This window comes from Priapulus caudatus, unplaced genomic scaffold (assembly GCF_000485595.1).
Source record: "Priapulus caudatus unplaced genomic scaffold, Priapulus_caudatus-5.0.1 Scaffold200, whole genome shotgun sequence".
Classification (NCBI taxonomy): Eukaryota; Metazoa; Priapulida; class Priapulimorpha; order Priapulimorphida; family Priapulidae; genus Priapulus; species Priapulus caudatus.
In genome coordinates this window covers 370114-386434 of record NW_014577261.1, presented here as the reverse complement: position 1 = coordinate 386434, position 16321 = coordinate 370114, and the positions used below count along the sequence as shown (strand labels likewise).

At 43.6% G+C, this 16321-nt stretch overlaps 3 protein-coding genes across 5 annotated transcripts in view; 1 reads left to right on the top strand and 2 right to left on the bottom strand.

The window, feature by feature from the left end:
* The window catches only part of LOC106807190, a 10676-nt gene extending 7977 nt beyond the window's left edge, over positions 1 to 2699 (bottom strand). The window contains exon 1 of the mRNA XM_014809463.1: positions 2678 to 2699. Coding sequence (XP_014664949.1) covers positions 2678 to 2699 — 22 coding nt within the window. The remainder of the gene's footprint in view (positions 1 to 2677) is intronic.
* The window catches only part of LOC106807192 (internal alternative NAD(P)H-ubiquinone oxidoreductase A1, mitochondrial-like), a 20406-nt gene extending 10434 nt beyond the window's left edge, over positions 1 to 9972 (top strand). The window contains exons 1-9 of one of the 3 annotated variants that reach the window (XM_014809466.1): positions 4383 to 4402; positions 4700 to 5003; positions 5251 to 5473; positions 6036 to 6206; positions 7136 to 7295; positions 7452 to 7582; positions 7706 to 7813; positions 7968 to 8115; positions 9427 to 9972. In XM_014809466.1, the coding sequence (XP_014664952.1) occupies positions 4762 to 5003; positions 5251 to 5473; positions 6036 to 6206; positions 7136 to 7295; positions 7452 to 7582; positions 7706 to 7813; positions 7968 to 8115; positions 9427 to 9557 (1314 nt within the window). In that variant the 5' untranslated portion in view covers positions 4383 to 4402; positions 4700 to 4761 and the 3' untranslated portion in view covers positions 9558 to 9972. Of the gene's footprint in view, positions 1 to 4382; positions 4403 to 4699; positions 5004 to 5250; positions 5474 to 6035; positions 6207 to 7135; positions 7296 to 7451; positions 7583 to 7705; positions 7814 to 7967; positions 8116 to 9426 lie in introns of those variants that run through there. The other 2 variants (XM_014809465.1, XM_014809467.1) reach the window with 2 other exon arrangements.
* Positions 9973 to 10055: 83 nt separating this feature from the next.
* Positions 10056 to 16321, bottom strand: part of LOC106807189 (AP-1 complex subunit beta-1-like) — a 41150-nt gene continuing 34884 nt past the window's right edge. Inside the window, exons 18-22 of the mRNA XM_014809462.1 lie at positions 14266 to 14320; positions 13229 to 13243; positions 12572 to 12726; positions 11641 to 11673; positions 10056 to 10939 (exon numbers count right to left, since the gene is read on the bottom strand). Of these exons, the coding sequence (XP_014664948.1) occupies positions 10862 to 10939; positions 11641 to 11673; positions 12572 to 12726; positions 13229 to 13243; positions 14266 to 14320 (336 nt within the window). The 3' untranslated portion in view covers positions 10056 to 10861. The remainder of the gene's footprint in view (positions 10940 to 11640; positions 11674 to 12571; positions 12727 to 13228; positions 13244 to 14265; positions 14321 to 16321) is intronic.

The window sequence follows — 16321 nt, the reverse complement described above, 5'->3', positions numbered from 1 at the left end:
ACGTCAATTACTTGAAAACTCACATGATATAGCTATAACATGTATCATTATGCATGCGAAAATCTAGAAAACGTATTCCTCATATAGATCGCCCGGGGATTATGATGTGTGCGGGGGGAGGGGGAGGGGGGGCGTTAACAGCTGTGTACAATGCGCCCCATTACAGAACAGTAGCAGGCGGGCGCAGGCAGAGGTTCGGAGTCGGGATGTCCGCCATAATTGCATCGGTTAGGAAATGGTATTTGCCGCCCCTAATTACTATTAGTATTACAATACTAATAGTAATGATATGGTTTAATCTGATATATTGTGGTTGCAGGCAATTCCAGTGTGAGGATCCTGGGTACAGAGAAAGCTACAGCCCAATCAGTGTATAGATCCCTAACTGCCCCCAATAAGAATGTCCACATACTGCACTGCCCCTTTTGTGTGAAGACAGACAACTACCATTATCCTGTGCATCCTAAAGGGCTCAGCTACAGCGTGTGAAACCATGTCGACAAGGGACTGGCATTTGCGGCTGACTTAATTCTTTGCGTATTGCCACGTATTTATCATGCTTGCATTGCTCGTATAGAATATTGGTGCAGCTTAGAGTACAAATAATGTAAACCCAAACTCAGGATAGAGTACAACGCAGTCTATGGTTTTCTGTGGAGGACCCATGAGTGATCATGCTCGGGCGGTTGCGTGCGTGCGTTTCAGAGACTAGAACTTCCAGAACTGGGTTTATTATAAACACGAACCTTTCTCGCTATCCTGGAAAGTACTATGTATCACATACTCTGTATAAAACTAATATACTGTTACAAAAATTCGAAGTTACGAGCGGCGGATATATTGAGCGCCATTTCTGTTGACCTTTGAAGTACTTCGGCTTGAAGAGCGGATTCACCGACCATCGGAGGGCGCTGGTGTTTGCGATCGCGTATGCGCATTGGGATGCGTACGTCACAGTGTCAAACAGAAAAGGCGATACGTACCCTGTACCAGAACTACGAGAGTGCTGACGATGTTCCACTGATACGCCCGAAACGCCGATAGACCGCGTAGCGCCATCTGGCTATACTGTGAGACATTGTCAGCACTCACTTCGTAACACTAACAGTGTTTGTGATTAATATTTATTAATTATTAACCCTAACTCGACCAGGCTGTGTGACTAACGTCAATATACACAGCCTGACATCCATACATTGGATAATCTTGTACCTCTACAAAAACCGCCTAACAATTACGTATATCTCAAATAAAATAATCATCTAAGCATTTGCATGTATCTTGCATCTTGCATCTAAATGGCTGCAAGTACAGGGCTATAGAGGGTTCCGCGACTTGGTCTAAAAATAGCAATATTACCTACAATCCCGTGCCGCCGGCCATACCGGTTACAAATAGAGCGAACACGCATCACGTATAATGTGCCACTCTGCACAATCAACCGATTTTACATTGGCTATAATGTTATTATTGCAATAGATATTAGAAGTAAGAGGATCCCGATTTACCAGACAGGTTTATCAGCGTGGGTTTTAGGTGCTGTAGTTCAATGAGGCTGCCACACAGTCGGCAGATTCGTAGATTGAGCAGATCGGAAGATTGCACGCAACACATATATTTTCATAGACTTGAGTTTGTTTACATCGTGAGAGTTCAGAAATTTCACCGATGTTACCGCATCTACTCTAGCTATCAAACGCAGCTTTTTATAATAGCTAGTGTATGCACGTTTGTCGACTGTCTGTAGTGTACGTAGTATGGATAAGTACATGGATTCACTAGACAATGTAGCCAAAGCACGCTATCTAGAGAAAATTGCGTGCATTGGGAATCGAGACCCGTACCAAATAGACAATGCCGAATGGAGTGAGGACCACAATATGTTCCCATAACCAGGGATGAGATTTTTCCGCGGATCCACGGAAATCCGCGGATTTGACAGTCCCAGGGGTCGATTTTGTGAAACGTCTAAATTCGTTGAGAAAATTGGGAGGGGGTAACAATGTAACAATTTAAATTATATACCCTCAACAGCACCTGACTGTAGACTGTAGAGTGTAGACAGTAGGCTGACAGCGAAGTATACAGTATCTGTTTTTGCGTACCAGAAAAGAAAATCCTCGTTCACAGGCTGCAGTAGAGGGGCAAACATTTGAGGTAGCTGATCACGTAACGACCATGCCTGGCTTGGGGGCCGGGTTTACATGTTGCTGCGTGCATGTTGTGTGCATGACTATGCACTGATTGTTCCATTCGCATTGTGTTTTTTTCATTCAAATCTGGTCGCAGCAAGGCAGCTTATGTCTGAGTAAAACAATGCAAGCGACGGGTGGAAACAGAAAAATATCATTATGTCTAGACATTTAATAAAAAAACTTGCCCTATTTTCAGCCCCCCCCCCCGATTTCCTATTATAGTTCGTTTGTTCCTTTTGACAACTTGAAAAGGTGATTCAAGAGTCTCCTATAATTTGTTCAGAATAGCTTAGAATGCACCAAATTGCACCATTCTTTTAAACAAATTCCGGGGGAGCATGCCCCCGGACCCCCCTAGCATGGCGATGACCTACGGTCCTCGCATTCCTCGCTCCTCTGTTTGCTAATTAAAATTTCAGCTGAAAATTAAATTATCTAATCTCATCCCTGCATAACACACCTATTTGGATCTCGTGAACTACCTAACGTTCCAGCCGAGTCCATTTTATACTCTCAAGGACTTTCAAAACCACAAAAGCCTGGATGCCTACGATCGACTGGTCTGCGGTTGGGTGAGAGGTGTATCTGTCTACATCTATGATGTGAACAATGAGTGCCCCATCTACTTTTTCCGAGCACGTGTTATGCACTCCCAGTCTATGAATATACCGTCTCTCCATCCGTGGGTTATGATGAGAGAAAATGGAACAGTCATGTCAGCGCACTGTAATTGTAAAGCCGGGTTTGGTGAATCTTGTTCACACGTTGCCTCGGTGCTATTCTACGTAGAGTACGCTGCACGTGCAAGGGAAACCACCACACCCACTCAAACAGCTGCCTACTGGATGCCAGCTTCACGTACAGGTGTGGACAGCTACCGCTGACAGTATGCAGCTGTATGCACAGCTGACAGACATTGACTTCACATCTGCCAGGGGGCTGAAGAAGCGATTGGATAAATGTATGGACAAACAAGCTGGCCCAGCTAAGACACCTGCCGAGACACCTGCGAAGAAACCTGCCATCACATCAGACCAGACACCTGCCGAGACACCAGTTCGACCTTCAGCCAAAACCCCTGCGAAGATACCAGCCAAAACCCCTGCGAAGACACCAGCCAAGACCCCTGCGAAGACACCAGCCAAGAAGCCTGTAAACAAGCCATCTGCAACTAAATGGGAACTGTTTTTTAACGTGATCAAGGTTGATAAGCCAGCTTGCCTTGCAGTGGACAGACGCTACAACCAAGATTATTTCCCACAGTCTCTGCAGCCCAAGTTCCCAACTGTATTGAGCGAGCTGCACGACACAAATTGTGAAGGCCTATCACACGCAGACCTGCTGCTTCACTGCAAGACACTTCATCCCAAAGTCGGTGTCACACAGGAAGAAGTGACTTGTGTCGAGTCGGCTACCAAGGAACAATCTCAGTCAATGTTGTGGTACCGGTTCCGTGGTGCGTCAGTTCAGCTTGTTTTGAGATCACACTAGCCAGCCTAAAAAAGCCGTGTGACTCTCTCGGATACCTATTGCTGCAATTGACAACACCGCAGGAGATCGGCATAGTGAGGGATTTGTTTAATAGGCGAATAAAATGAGCAGAGAACAGTACGTTGCTCAATCTACTTGTAACATGCCTGAGCTGCTTTCTGTATCTGACATGGCCGGCGGCGTTGCATTGTGGGTAATATGAAAAATCGCGGAACCCTCTATAGGCGGCGCACTGCATTTTGGGAAACTACCACGCTGAGCTTTCCAACTCTCGTACGAGCCTCGTCAAAGCCGCCAGTGGAGCGTTGCAAAAACGTTGCAGCGTTGCGGTGCAACAATGAGGTCACGAAGAGCGCCGGTGGGTGTTTCCTGATTCTGACAGCCATTTACATAAACTGCGCAACGGGAGCGAACGCGAGAATTTCGTCAGGCTTTGTGTGATTTTGCGTGACACAGCTCGGTTATGAACACAGATAGTATGTTTTGATAACAAGTGAACACTGTTCTTCAAATAGAAACAAAGATGGAGTAGAATGATTGAATATTTGTGTTGTATTCGTGTGAAATCAAGCGAGCGTCGAGCGAATTTTGGCAGCACGCTTTCCTACCTGCTATATATTTATGTGTCAGTGTGCAGCAGCAGCAATGGCGGCAGCCAGTGTTTGTTGCAGATGAGCATTTGGATGGCATTTACAGGAAATTGTCGGCAATAATAGGTGAAAGAGAGTATAGAAACATTAAGTCTTTGGTAGTAAATAGATTTCGTATTTATTTAGCATTATATTTTATTGAAACGCTCCAAGTGCCTGTGGAGTTACTCTCTCACTCCATGTCGTCCTGTAAGGTGTACTTGTCTTAATTGTCTGGTACTGTACTAATCGCTTGGTGTGGCTATTAGTACTGTATGTAGTGTAGTACACTGTACAGTACTACTACAGTACAGGCTGTACTCAGTCGGTATCAGGTCATGGCAAAGTCCGAGATGTACAAAATGACCGCATATTTTTATTCAGGATGGGACCACGCAGCACATAGGGAGATTAAAATCTGGCCGCTTTGACCATTTCTAATTACCATGATGAGGAAGCAGGGTTTAAGCACGCTGGCGATAAGAATGAGTGGCTCAATGAGTGGCAGCTATGCAGAGGCGACCACTCAACGTCCACAGCTGGTCATTCTTGGCACTGGCTGGGGAAGCTACAGTGTGCTGAGACACATCGACAAGAGCATGTACGATGTTGTTGTCGTCAGCCCCAGAAACCATTTCTTGTTCACTCCCTTGCTGGCTAGTACGACCGTAGGCACGTTAGAGTTCAGGTGAGCTTGTAATTTTAAACTTCGAAACGTATCTTGACAACATTGTCTAGACATGTTCATGGTAACATCTTTCTATATATGTACCTAAAAACTGGTTTGGTATAAAAATAAGCACATCTGTTGGCAATGAAGGTATGGAGCCATATGTAAAATAATTCCTTTTTTAGTTGTCATGTAGCACTGACTTTTGTAGTTGCTATAGTACACTATAACTAACATTACTTAATGCTTTCTTCATTTTGAACAGATCAGTTATTGAGCCAGTAAGGGACACAATATTTCGCAATGCTCACCATTTCCACTTGGCTAAAGCCGTGAGCCTTGACATGGCAAACAAAATAGTCAAATGCCAGAGCACATTGTCGGACAATGCGTACGATATTTCCTATGACAAGCTAGTCATTGGAGTCGGTGCTGTTGCCAATACATTCAACATCCCTGGAGTTGAGGAACACGCGATATTTCTAAAGGTATTTGAGTATTAAGGGTAATTGAATTTTAAGATAAATAAAAATATATTGCCATGCTATAAATGACAGTTTTGACCACCAGTCTAGCTGTATTTTTCTAGCTGAATAAAATTGCTTGTGCTTGTCACCAGATCGCAGAAGAGAAGGTGACAACATGTTGAAATTGTCTGACGAGTCAATAAGTTTGCATTTATCTTAAAATAAAATTAGTCCTATCATTATCATGAAATCCAAGGACCATATTCCAAGATATGGCTTTTAGTATTCAATTAGAATCATCTGACTCATGTAAGAGCATTTAATCATTATCACATTCATAATCATATATATATGTATAGTTCCTGAGGAGTCTGTTGAGTATATATCCATAGCTGCTGACAAGTTTCCATTCTATAGCGGTTGTTTTACTGTATAACTGCCACTCAAAGGAAACACTAAATGTGGCCTTTATAGACAGGTGGCCAATGGCCATTCTATGGAAGTGGCCGCTGACACAGGCTTGCATGTATCTACAGTTTCACGGTATTATTCGGTAGCATCGTCATCCGGAGCGTATTTGCAGGAGATCAGCGACGCGCGAAAGATCCGCAATCGCATTCTCGCAAACTTTGAGATGGCGCTCGAGCCGGGAATTCGTACTGCTGAGCAGAAGCGTCTGCTGAGCACTGTCATTGTTGGCGGAGGCCCGACAGGGGTGGAATTCGGAGCGGAGCTCTACGACTTTGTGCGCCAGGTACATGAAGATGCAGTGGGCAACGTATTAGCCAGCGAGTCGTGCAGCCATGATTTGCACGGTTAGTTTTGAAACTGCATGGCCAAAAATGTGTAGCACGGCCTAAAATATTGATCTAAAGCCGTGTACATTTGTAAAATTGCACTCCCAAATATTTTTTCTGCACTCCCACAATACTCATTCCTGGCTAATACCCTGGTAGTGGGGGTAGGGGGCAGTTTTAAGAAACATAAACAGTTATGATAACTTAAGTCTAAAACATTTAATAACTTTTGGAGTGAAGAGGTGTGCAAAAATGATGACGTTTTAGACTTGTTATATGCACAACTATTTACGTTTTTGACAGCGGGCTCCCGACGCGGTTTCATACCTCGACCATGTTGTATAATATTGTGTCTGAATCCAGTTGCATTTTTAACAGAGGGGGCCAAAAACAGCGAACTGTGCAAAATAGTGGATGAGATATTTCATGGTTCCTCCGCTTCCCTCTCCACACTCTATGCTCCCCCGCCTCTCAGCTCTGCAATCTTTGTTTTGGGTGCCATGCAAAAAGGTGACATTTGTGTTCGTTGTTCTCTGCTCCCTAGATATGTAACTGTTCAGTGTCGGATCCAGGATTACGAGGAGGGGGGTGAAAATAACACAGGCGGGGGGGGGGTAAAAATTTGAAAATGTAGATCGCAGGAGATGGTATTTGAGGCACTTTTGAGTACATGTACAGCAATAATTCTGACAACGACAATTCTCTTTTTAGTAGTTCTTATTTTTATTTTTATTTTTACTTTTGGATCAACAGGGGGGGCCATGGCCTTTGGCCCCCCTACCTACACCATTATCTGAATCCTCCGTTTGAGACTTGTCTCCTGTTATGCTATGATACACCTCTTCTACTGGCTCAAGTGTGGCAGTTAAGTTTCATTTATCTGCAGGACGTGAGCAGACTCTATGGGGAGCAGGCCAAGCAGGTCAACGTGACGCTGATCGAAGCGTCGCAGATTCTCAGCATGTTTGACGCACGATTGCGGAAGTACGCAGAGAAGAAAATCCGAGAGAGGGACCGCTTCAACCTTTTACAAGCGGTTGTCGCAGGTCAGGTAGTGACGATGTGTGAGTCGAGAATGAACGACGATGCTTATTTTGTTGGTACACTGAATGCTAAAATAAATGTACACGTGTGGCGCATATACACGTGTAAATAATTGGGCCTATAATAACCATGAATATCCCGCGCTTGCATTTTCATAGAGGTGAGAAAAGACGGCGTGATTCTAAAGGATGGATCAGAGATACCATGTGGGCTCGTCGTGTGGAGCACAGGGATCGCTCAGCGAAAATTCACCAAGGCCCTGAGTGTGCCAAAAAACAAGCAAGAACAGGTAAGAGTACAGAAAACTTTAACAATATCAGGTGTATTTTGTCTAAATGTACTCGTTTAGGTATTACTTCAGCACGCTCAGCATAACAATTACTATAGTGCAGTCTGTGGTTTTTGCTTTAAGATTTTAGTAGACAACTACTTGAGATTGACTGGTGATTCGACTGGTGATGTGTATGCGATTGGTGACTGCTCAGATATTGAAGGTTTACATCTACCCTGCACAGCTCAGGTATGTGCTAAGTCACGGGAAGCAAGCAAACCGAAATATTTTGTCTTACACGAGTTCTTGAAAAATTTTCAGTCTTAGTGCTCACGTTCTGCTCCATCCCTCAATAAATACTAGACACTGTAGGTGTGTGACCGTGCCCTCTCTCTGATACCAGGTTGCAGAACGACAGGGCAGGTACCTGGCCGGATCCCTTTGCAAGACACCTGAGAAAGTATCGCCCTTCAAATTTAAGAACATGGGCATGCTGACGTACATCGGTGGGTATCGTGCGTTAACTGACACGCCAGAAGCAAAACTGAAAGGCAAGTATGATGCAACATTTCTCTAGACAATCTGCAGCCGGATATCCGCGCGAAGCGCGCAAACGCCGCCTCGCGGCAAGCTTTCACAACATCGCTGACTATCTGAATTTACTTCAACGGGCCCGTGTATACGCCAAAGCCGTATAATCGTTGAGTTGAGCAGTTCTGGCGATTGGACGACGGATTTCACTACCCATGTAACTTGAGACTTGCTTGAAATGCTCGTATAACTTTTTTGGCGACTCGGCGCGCTCGTTTTGCTGTAAAAAACTGATTTGCACTTTCTTCTTTGTTTGTTTCTGTTGATGAGTGTAATACATATGGCGTGCGATAGACGGCGCAACGAACGCCGAGGCTATAGTAGACTGGTACCCGTTCGCCACCTTTACTCCGGCATATCGCTACACTCACGTAGTGTAGCGTGTGGAACTGTCGACCGGGTACCAGTCTATATGCACATAGATGATAGCATGGCGTCTATGTTATAAACATGGAAAAGTTTCTTATTGTTCGTCGTTTGATTCGTTAAATAATGACGAGCCGCAACTGAAATTTTTTTCATCGGAAGGTCATCTAATTAAAAGGAAAGTCGAATTTTGTTATGGGCAGACTAACGACTATAAATAAGTATATGTAACAAGCGTAGATGCAGCTTTCCAAATTTGTTTACATACCGGGCGGTGGTCGGTACCCATGTTATGTCGAATCTTAGCCCGACCAGGCTGTGCGACGGATTGTCTATACAGTATTCTAACCCTAGCAATACCGAATGCGAACGCGAGAATTTCGTCAGTCTTTCTGTGATTTCGCGTCACACAGCTCGGTTACGAAGAGAGAAATTATGTTTTTATAACAAGTGAACACTGTTCACGTCCCAAATGTCTACCCTCTGTGTCCCCCACTAAAATTGCGGACTGTTCGCTGGCAGCTATGGATCTGTGCGCCGGGCAATTCATTCGGCGCACGGATCCATAGCTGCCAGCGCTGCATACTGTCGTAGGACGTTCCCGCGGTCGCGTGCGCCTTGCCGCGGAACTGTGCGCAAGATCTGCGCTTAAGCGCTTCGGATCAACATCTCCTTTCGGCAACGCTTCTCTAGTATCCCGTCTCATCTGGATCATTAGAATTACCAGCAAGTGGAACGTGCGACACTTTTCCTACAAACAATCGGTTTAGTCAGTCTCATACCATGTACAATTAGTCTGTTCAATTGAGCACTGCACAGTCAGGTTGTAGGTTGATTAATGCTCTAGTCTACGAATGCTGCCTTTAATAGACGTTTTGTATTAACACCATGATTTCTCTCGCTAGGTGTCATGTCATGGGTGCTGTGGCGGTCAGCCTATCTGACCAGACTAGGCAGCTGGAAACTTAGACTCCAGGTTCCCATGGACTGGATAAAGGCCTTGTTCTATGGCAGGGACACATCCCGTTTCGAGTGAGCCAGAAGAAGAGTGTAGGCATTCCGTTTATAGCAGCGAGTAGGCTCATTATGTGGAAATTATAATGTAACCTAGTTAATTGCAGCCATCTGCTGGGATCCTTGTGTACAGGGAATTACAAATCGAAAGTAGAATCTGATATGTGAGATGCAGTCTAGATGATCTCAGTTACATATTATATCTAGTGTAAATATTTTTGGAAAATGATAGAATGACTTTATAATGTTGAAGATTTATTTGGCAGCTAGTCAACTTCAATAATCATGTTATGATACTTCTATAGTTGTTGAAATTTTTTTATAGATGCATAGTGAGTGGCAATATTACCTTACACATTGCTGTAATGGAAAAAGTAGGGATTCATAGAGGGGAAATATTTTGCAAATAAATAATATATTATCTTAACAGTTAGAAATGACCCTGTTATTGTAATAACTCTGATTGTATTGTACTTTGTGTGCGGAAAGTAGCGTATATGCTTAATGTTAACAACTTCAATAGGATTCACATACAGATATTTATATTTTCTCAGAACAAATTTCATTACACACGTCATATACATAACAATGTTCACCGAATAAATTCTCAGGCGCTACTGTACCTGCATCGTGATTCTTGCAACTACTACCTTTTACGGTATTATTAACCTGCTGACCACAGACTGTACCAAATTTACAAGTTCTGTAACATTTGCTTTATAATGTTAGGCAATTTTAAATGGTTCTAATGATTATGTATAGTTAGCTAGGAGGTCTATTTTGCCATTCTAAACATCTTAGTAAACGAAGATAATTATAAATGAATACTAACATGTCGTTCACTGAGACGTCCTACATGAAGTCACATTGTACTAAAAGATTATTGCTGCAATTTCGAATTGTTAAAATATTAAACAATTTTGTAAACATGTGCACACACTGTAGCCAAGGAACCTACTAGTTTCTTCATACATTGACTAAACCCAGAAGCGTAATCGCACGTGTCTTAATTACATCATGCCACTCTAATGAAATAAACACGTAACGCTTGGTGCTCGAAATTATGTAAAGCTTTCTCACAGACAACGTTAATTCACTTCTGTAGACCAGCGATTACACGTGTATGGCTTCAACATAACTATTTAATTCACAGTGGGTGTCTTGTGTAAACACACCAATTAGGCGCAAGCACTAGATCACCGTAGTCCGCATCTTTCGTATTCTCGCCGCAGAAGTCGAAGCGTCACCAACCAACCCGCTCACCCAGCGTGTCTTCGACAGAATCCTGCTCCCCATAAATCTATTCCCCTATCGTGCGCATCCTCTCTACTGCTGCCGAAGAATGGTCTCGAACGCCTGGTACACAGTCGGGGCCACCTCGCTGGCTCTGGACTTCAGTGACAGCTGCAAAGAAAGTAACACGGTTTGGCGTGAGTCGGTGGTTTTTGCGCTACTTCCCGGCAGAGACAGACAAGACGGACACACCAGACGACCCCACGCAGAGCAGCAAGTGGCAATACCAACAGCGAGAAAACTATGTGATGCACTTGGCCGATATGCAGGTTGCACTGTAGAAGAGCCTTGCACATTTCATCAGGGGAAACAGGAGGTGGGTGTTGAGGGGGGGGGGGATACATTAGCAAGCACCATTCTTAATCCGCAGTTAAGCTGAGCACTATAGGCTGGCTAAGCAATACACAATACGGAGCACTGTCAATTAAAGCCCGACTTGGACACTGTTGGTGAACTTTCATTAAACTATCAAATAATGTATATAAATAATATTAAAATTATTATTTAATATAATATAATATATTTTGCAGTAACTATCCAGCAGTCACCTGACACTGAATTGAGGTATCAGTCATTTATTCAATATTTAATCAAAATGGCTATTTCACAAATAACATCATGACACTCCATTCAGTGATAAAAAAGAGTGATACAACGCATCACAAACACAAGCTGCAAGATGTTGTTAGGTCGAGTAAGTGCAAAGCAGAGCAAGCCGGCATTAGGATTTAGATGCAGTAAAGGTGTTACCTTCGCATACCACAAGCATAACAAGCCGAAACAAAGACGTGTAGGCTAGTTTGTGCACATACCATTTGCATATGGAAGCGAAGTGTCATGTAAATCTGAAGAAAAGTAATAAGAACCCTAGACTAAAAAAAGAAGTGTCTAGCATTCCTTCCAAAAGATGCATGCTGTTGATAAGGGCTATGCTACCAGCTACTAAGCAAACAGTCTAGCTTGCTATTTTTAATAATGATGCTTAATGATGATTTAAGAATTAGATCCGTGCATCTAAAATTGGTTTGCTAATTCTAGTGCATAAGAGTACAAGTAAATATGTGCTCGAAAAACATGAAAGCTAAAGTAGAGCATGCAAGATCTACTGTCAAATAAGCCAGGCCCTCTCTGACTGGCTTCATTCGCAATCATTTTTATTCACCTAACATATACTACACTTGCTAGTATATCTCTGATGATGCATAACACAAAAAGATTTCATGCATGCCATTCAAAAAGCACATACTTGCAAACACAAACATGGCTTCATGCACTGTGTTGTTTGCCATGCACAGCCAAACATATGTTAGCACACACTTCTATAGAACAGACACCTGTCTATAAAGAACACTTGTGGCAGTTATTCAGTGAACCCACCTCTATAGAACACACACTTGCCTATAAAGACCAATTTCGGGGTTTCCTTTGATTGGCCCTTATAAATAGGTTTGACTGTATGCGTGTGGGTGCAGGCATGTATATGTGTGTGTGTAAGTGCACGCGTGTATATGTGTTTGTAGTGCAGGCGTGTATGTGTGTGTGGGTGCAGGCGTGTATGTGTGTGTGGGTGCTGGCGTGTATGTGTGTGTGGGTGCTGGTGTGTATGTGTGTGTGGGTGCAGGCGTGTATGTGTGTGTGGGTGCTGGCGTGTATGTGTGTGTGGGTGCTGGCGTGTGTGTGTGTGTGGGTGCTGGCGTGTATATGCATGTGGGTTCAGTTCTACAATATCCAGCAGCAACTCACAGTATAGTTGGGGTTGCCCGGTGCAATTTTCAGCTCGGTGAGCACCCAGATGCCATTTGTCAGCTTCAGAGACTGATAGAGCATGTCCTGTCCCTCCACGTTTCGCTTCGCTATCGTAAAGATGTTATTCTGCTGCAGCTTGTTTGAGACGGCATCTGTAAATTGCCATGGAAGCAAACAAAAGATAGCTGAGAGCGAGAAATGGCGATAGCATATTACGCGGTCATGCCAATTGGAAGGCAATTCGGTTTGCTCCGATAGAAAGACGATAAGATTTCATGCCAAAAATATGTCAGAGTAGAGATAAACAGCAAATGCTCTGCTTGAACAGATCCAGTATTGAGTCTGAGTGCAGAAACCAGAGCTGAAATTATGCAAGGATTCAACAATTTCATAATCGATCGTGACACGTCTCTGGTACATGAGTTCAACACTGAAAAATACACAGCAGATACACGGAAAATAAACTCTGTAAACACAATAGAAACCAGACAGTGAGATATGCATTTTGCAAAGGGCGCCAAATCCATGACGGCATCTTTAAAATGAACATATCTCCTGGGAGAGGATAACTGGAGCAACACGCACTGGTCGCAATAAACGTTACATCAACCCAGAGCGAGAGAGTCGAAGATAAAGAAACGTGCAAGTACATACCGAGCACTGTTGTATCTGCAGGCAGCATGCAATACAGAAGGTATTATCAAAGTAGGGGTCACACGTTAGGCAATAAATGCTGCAAGGAGGAAGGGCAATGATTGGAAGATGATCATGAGCCGGTATGTGATGGTATGAAAGGTAACAGGAAGCGAAGTGAAGAAAAGATGGAAGAGAAGGGAGGAGAGGCGAAAGAATGGAAGGGGGGGAGAGACCAAGGGAGAAAGGAGGTGGGTGAAGATAGGGGAGGAGAGGAAGGAGTGTAGGAATGAAAACAGTAGAAGGAAGCAAAGGAAAAGTAAGGGAAAGGAAGGGGAAAACAGCATACAGGATAATAAGGGCGAAAATGGGAGGCAAGGAAAGGGAAGGGAAGAGAAGGGAAGGGAAAGAAAGGGAAGAGAAGGGAAGGGAAGGGAAAATGGGAAGGAGAGGAGAGAAAAGAAAGGGGAGGTGCACGAACTGGCAGTGGGTAAATCACAGAAAATCGACTGCAGGCAAGAGCATGTTCACAGGGAACACGGTCACAGACTGAGCGAAAACAAACATGACGATGCAAGACCAACATTGGCGCGCCTCATGTTGTTAGGTATACGTAGCCATCACATCAAATGTCTAATCACTCGATAAATAGTTGCTTTCAATCATCAGTGAAGGAGGGTCAGCAGCATGAGTAAAGATAGCAATTGCAGAATATCGGCATGTAGACTAGATTGTCTCTATTCAACTCATGAGGTGCCATTCAACACCGTCTTTCTGCAACGGTAATCTTGTCAACTTGGAAGCAGTCGCAGAGACAGGGCGAGCCAGAATTCAGAAAGCCGGCAAGCTAAGACTGGTGGCACCCCCTGGAGAACACTCCGACACACCATCACAAACGCACAGAGAGCACGACATCGCTATACATTCTCGGTCGCATGCACGTCGCTGCTGCGCGGGCGCCCCCTGGTGGCCGACACGCCGCCGCCGCGAGGGCGCCCCCTGGTCCGCGCGGCACGCCGCCGCCGCGCGGGCGCCCCCCTGGTGGACCGACACGCTACCTGCACCAAGCATCATGTTGCTGAGGGTGTACTGGACCTCGTTCTGAGCGGGAATGTCTTTCACGTGCGAGGAACACTAACAAAGATTTTCCACAGCAAAAAAACGGCGTTAGAAGCAAAAAAAAAAATATATCATTGAGAAAATACCAGCATGTTCATAACCAACCATAAACCTACATACATACATACATACATACATACATACATACATACATAATAACATTACTATACATACATACATCTTACATACATTACATACATAACATTACAATACATACATACATACTTACATACATACATACATACATACATACATACATACATATCATACATACATACATCACATACATAGCATTACATACATTACATACATACATGACATTACATACTATACATACATTCACATACATACATACATACATACATACATACATGACATAACATATCATAACATACATACATACATACATACATACATACATACATTACATACATACATACATCATACATACATTACATACATACATATACATACACTACATACATACATTACATACATACATACATACCATAACTATACATAATACATACATACATACATAACATACATACATAGCATACATACATAACATACATACATACATACATACATACATACATACATTACATACATACATAACATACATACATACATACATACCTACATACAATACATACAATGTCACATTGTAAGCTTGTGAACAATTAACTGTGTCCGGCGTTCCTTATTCAAAGTTTTATTTCGGCCTCGGCAAGTATATACGCATCGACATAACATAACATGCACTTTTGAACTAAAACAGGTATCAGCGATAAAAATAAAACGTATGGTGCATGCTTGCATGGGTGTTTTATACAGGAAAAAACCCCTTCGAGTATTAACGGTTTATAAACTAACCGTTTTTCACTTTGAAGTACGCACAATAAATGCCGACACAAGATTGTATTTCACATACCCATTTTAAGTATTTCCGTCTGCGTTTATCTCTCGCGTTCTTGTTCCTTTCGGTCTGTACTGCATCTTTCTCTTCTTTACGTCGGAATTCTATTCTTCCTTTTCACGTCCTCTCCTCTCCGCCTGACAACCTATCCGGACGCGGCGCCGCAACGGTCCTCCTCCACGTATTTCAGGCCGATCTCGTCGCCATCGGTTCATCCGTCGCTAGCCAGTCTGCCTCCCGTATATCTTCCTCTACATCTTCCTTTGATCACCGTTCTCTCTCCACGCCTTCTCGCGTCTCGATCTGGTTCTTCTGTCCTTCTCCAATCTTCCTTCTCCAGTTATCTTCCGTGGCTTGCCGTGGCCCGTGAATCGTTTGCTAGTATATTAATTCTCTTTTTTTCTTCCAGCTTCTTCCTCCTTCGCTTTCTCGTCATTCTTCCCTTTGTTTCGTATAGCTGGCCGTAGATCGATAATGAAGTAACTTTTCCGTTGTGTCCGCCGGATACCCAGGTTTGGACTGTCGACGGCACCAAATGCTAACGTTGGATGAGCGTTGATGTTCGACAATGATGAATAAGATCCACAATCCAGAACTTGGTTGTGGTAAAACTGTATAACTTTTAATAATCTTACACTGGTGTAGCCACCTCATCAGACGAATCGCACAACGACAAGACCCGCGCACACGCGCGGTTCGCACTGTGGCGCGTACTCTCGCGACAGCCCAGAATCTCCCCTCGTATATTCGCCAAAATCCCTTACAATTTGACGCGCCACATGTCACCCGTCTTGTCCAGTTTCCAGCACGTTCCCCTCATTTCACAAATCACCCTAGAAACTTGCCTAACCCTTAGATACGTCCCGCTTACCAACTCCCCGTAACATCAATGCTGCCCGCCCAATCATGCGCGACGTGGTCTGTCTAGCTAGACTATATTGGCTAAAATAAAAAACTTACCCCCCAGTTCTATCTCACTCGATATTATGTAACGCGTATAAAATAGACGTACACTTACTATTGCTACTGTACTGCTACTGCCTACTGCTATGCTACTGCTACATTGCTTACTGATG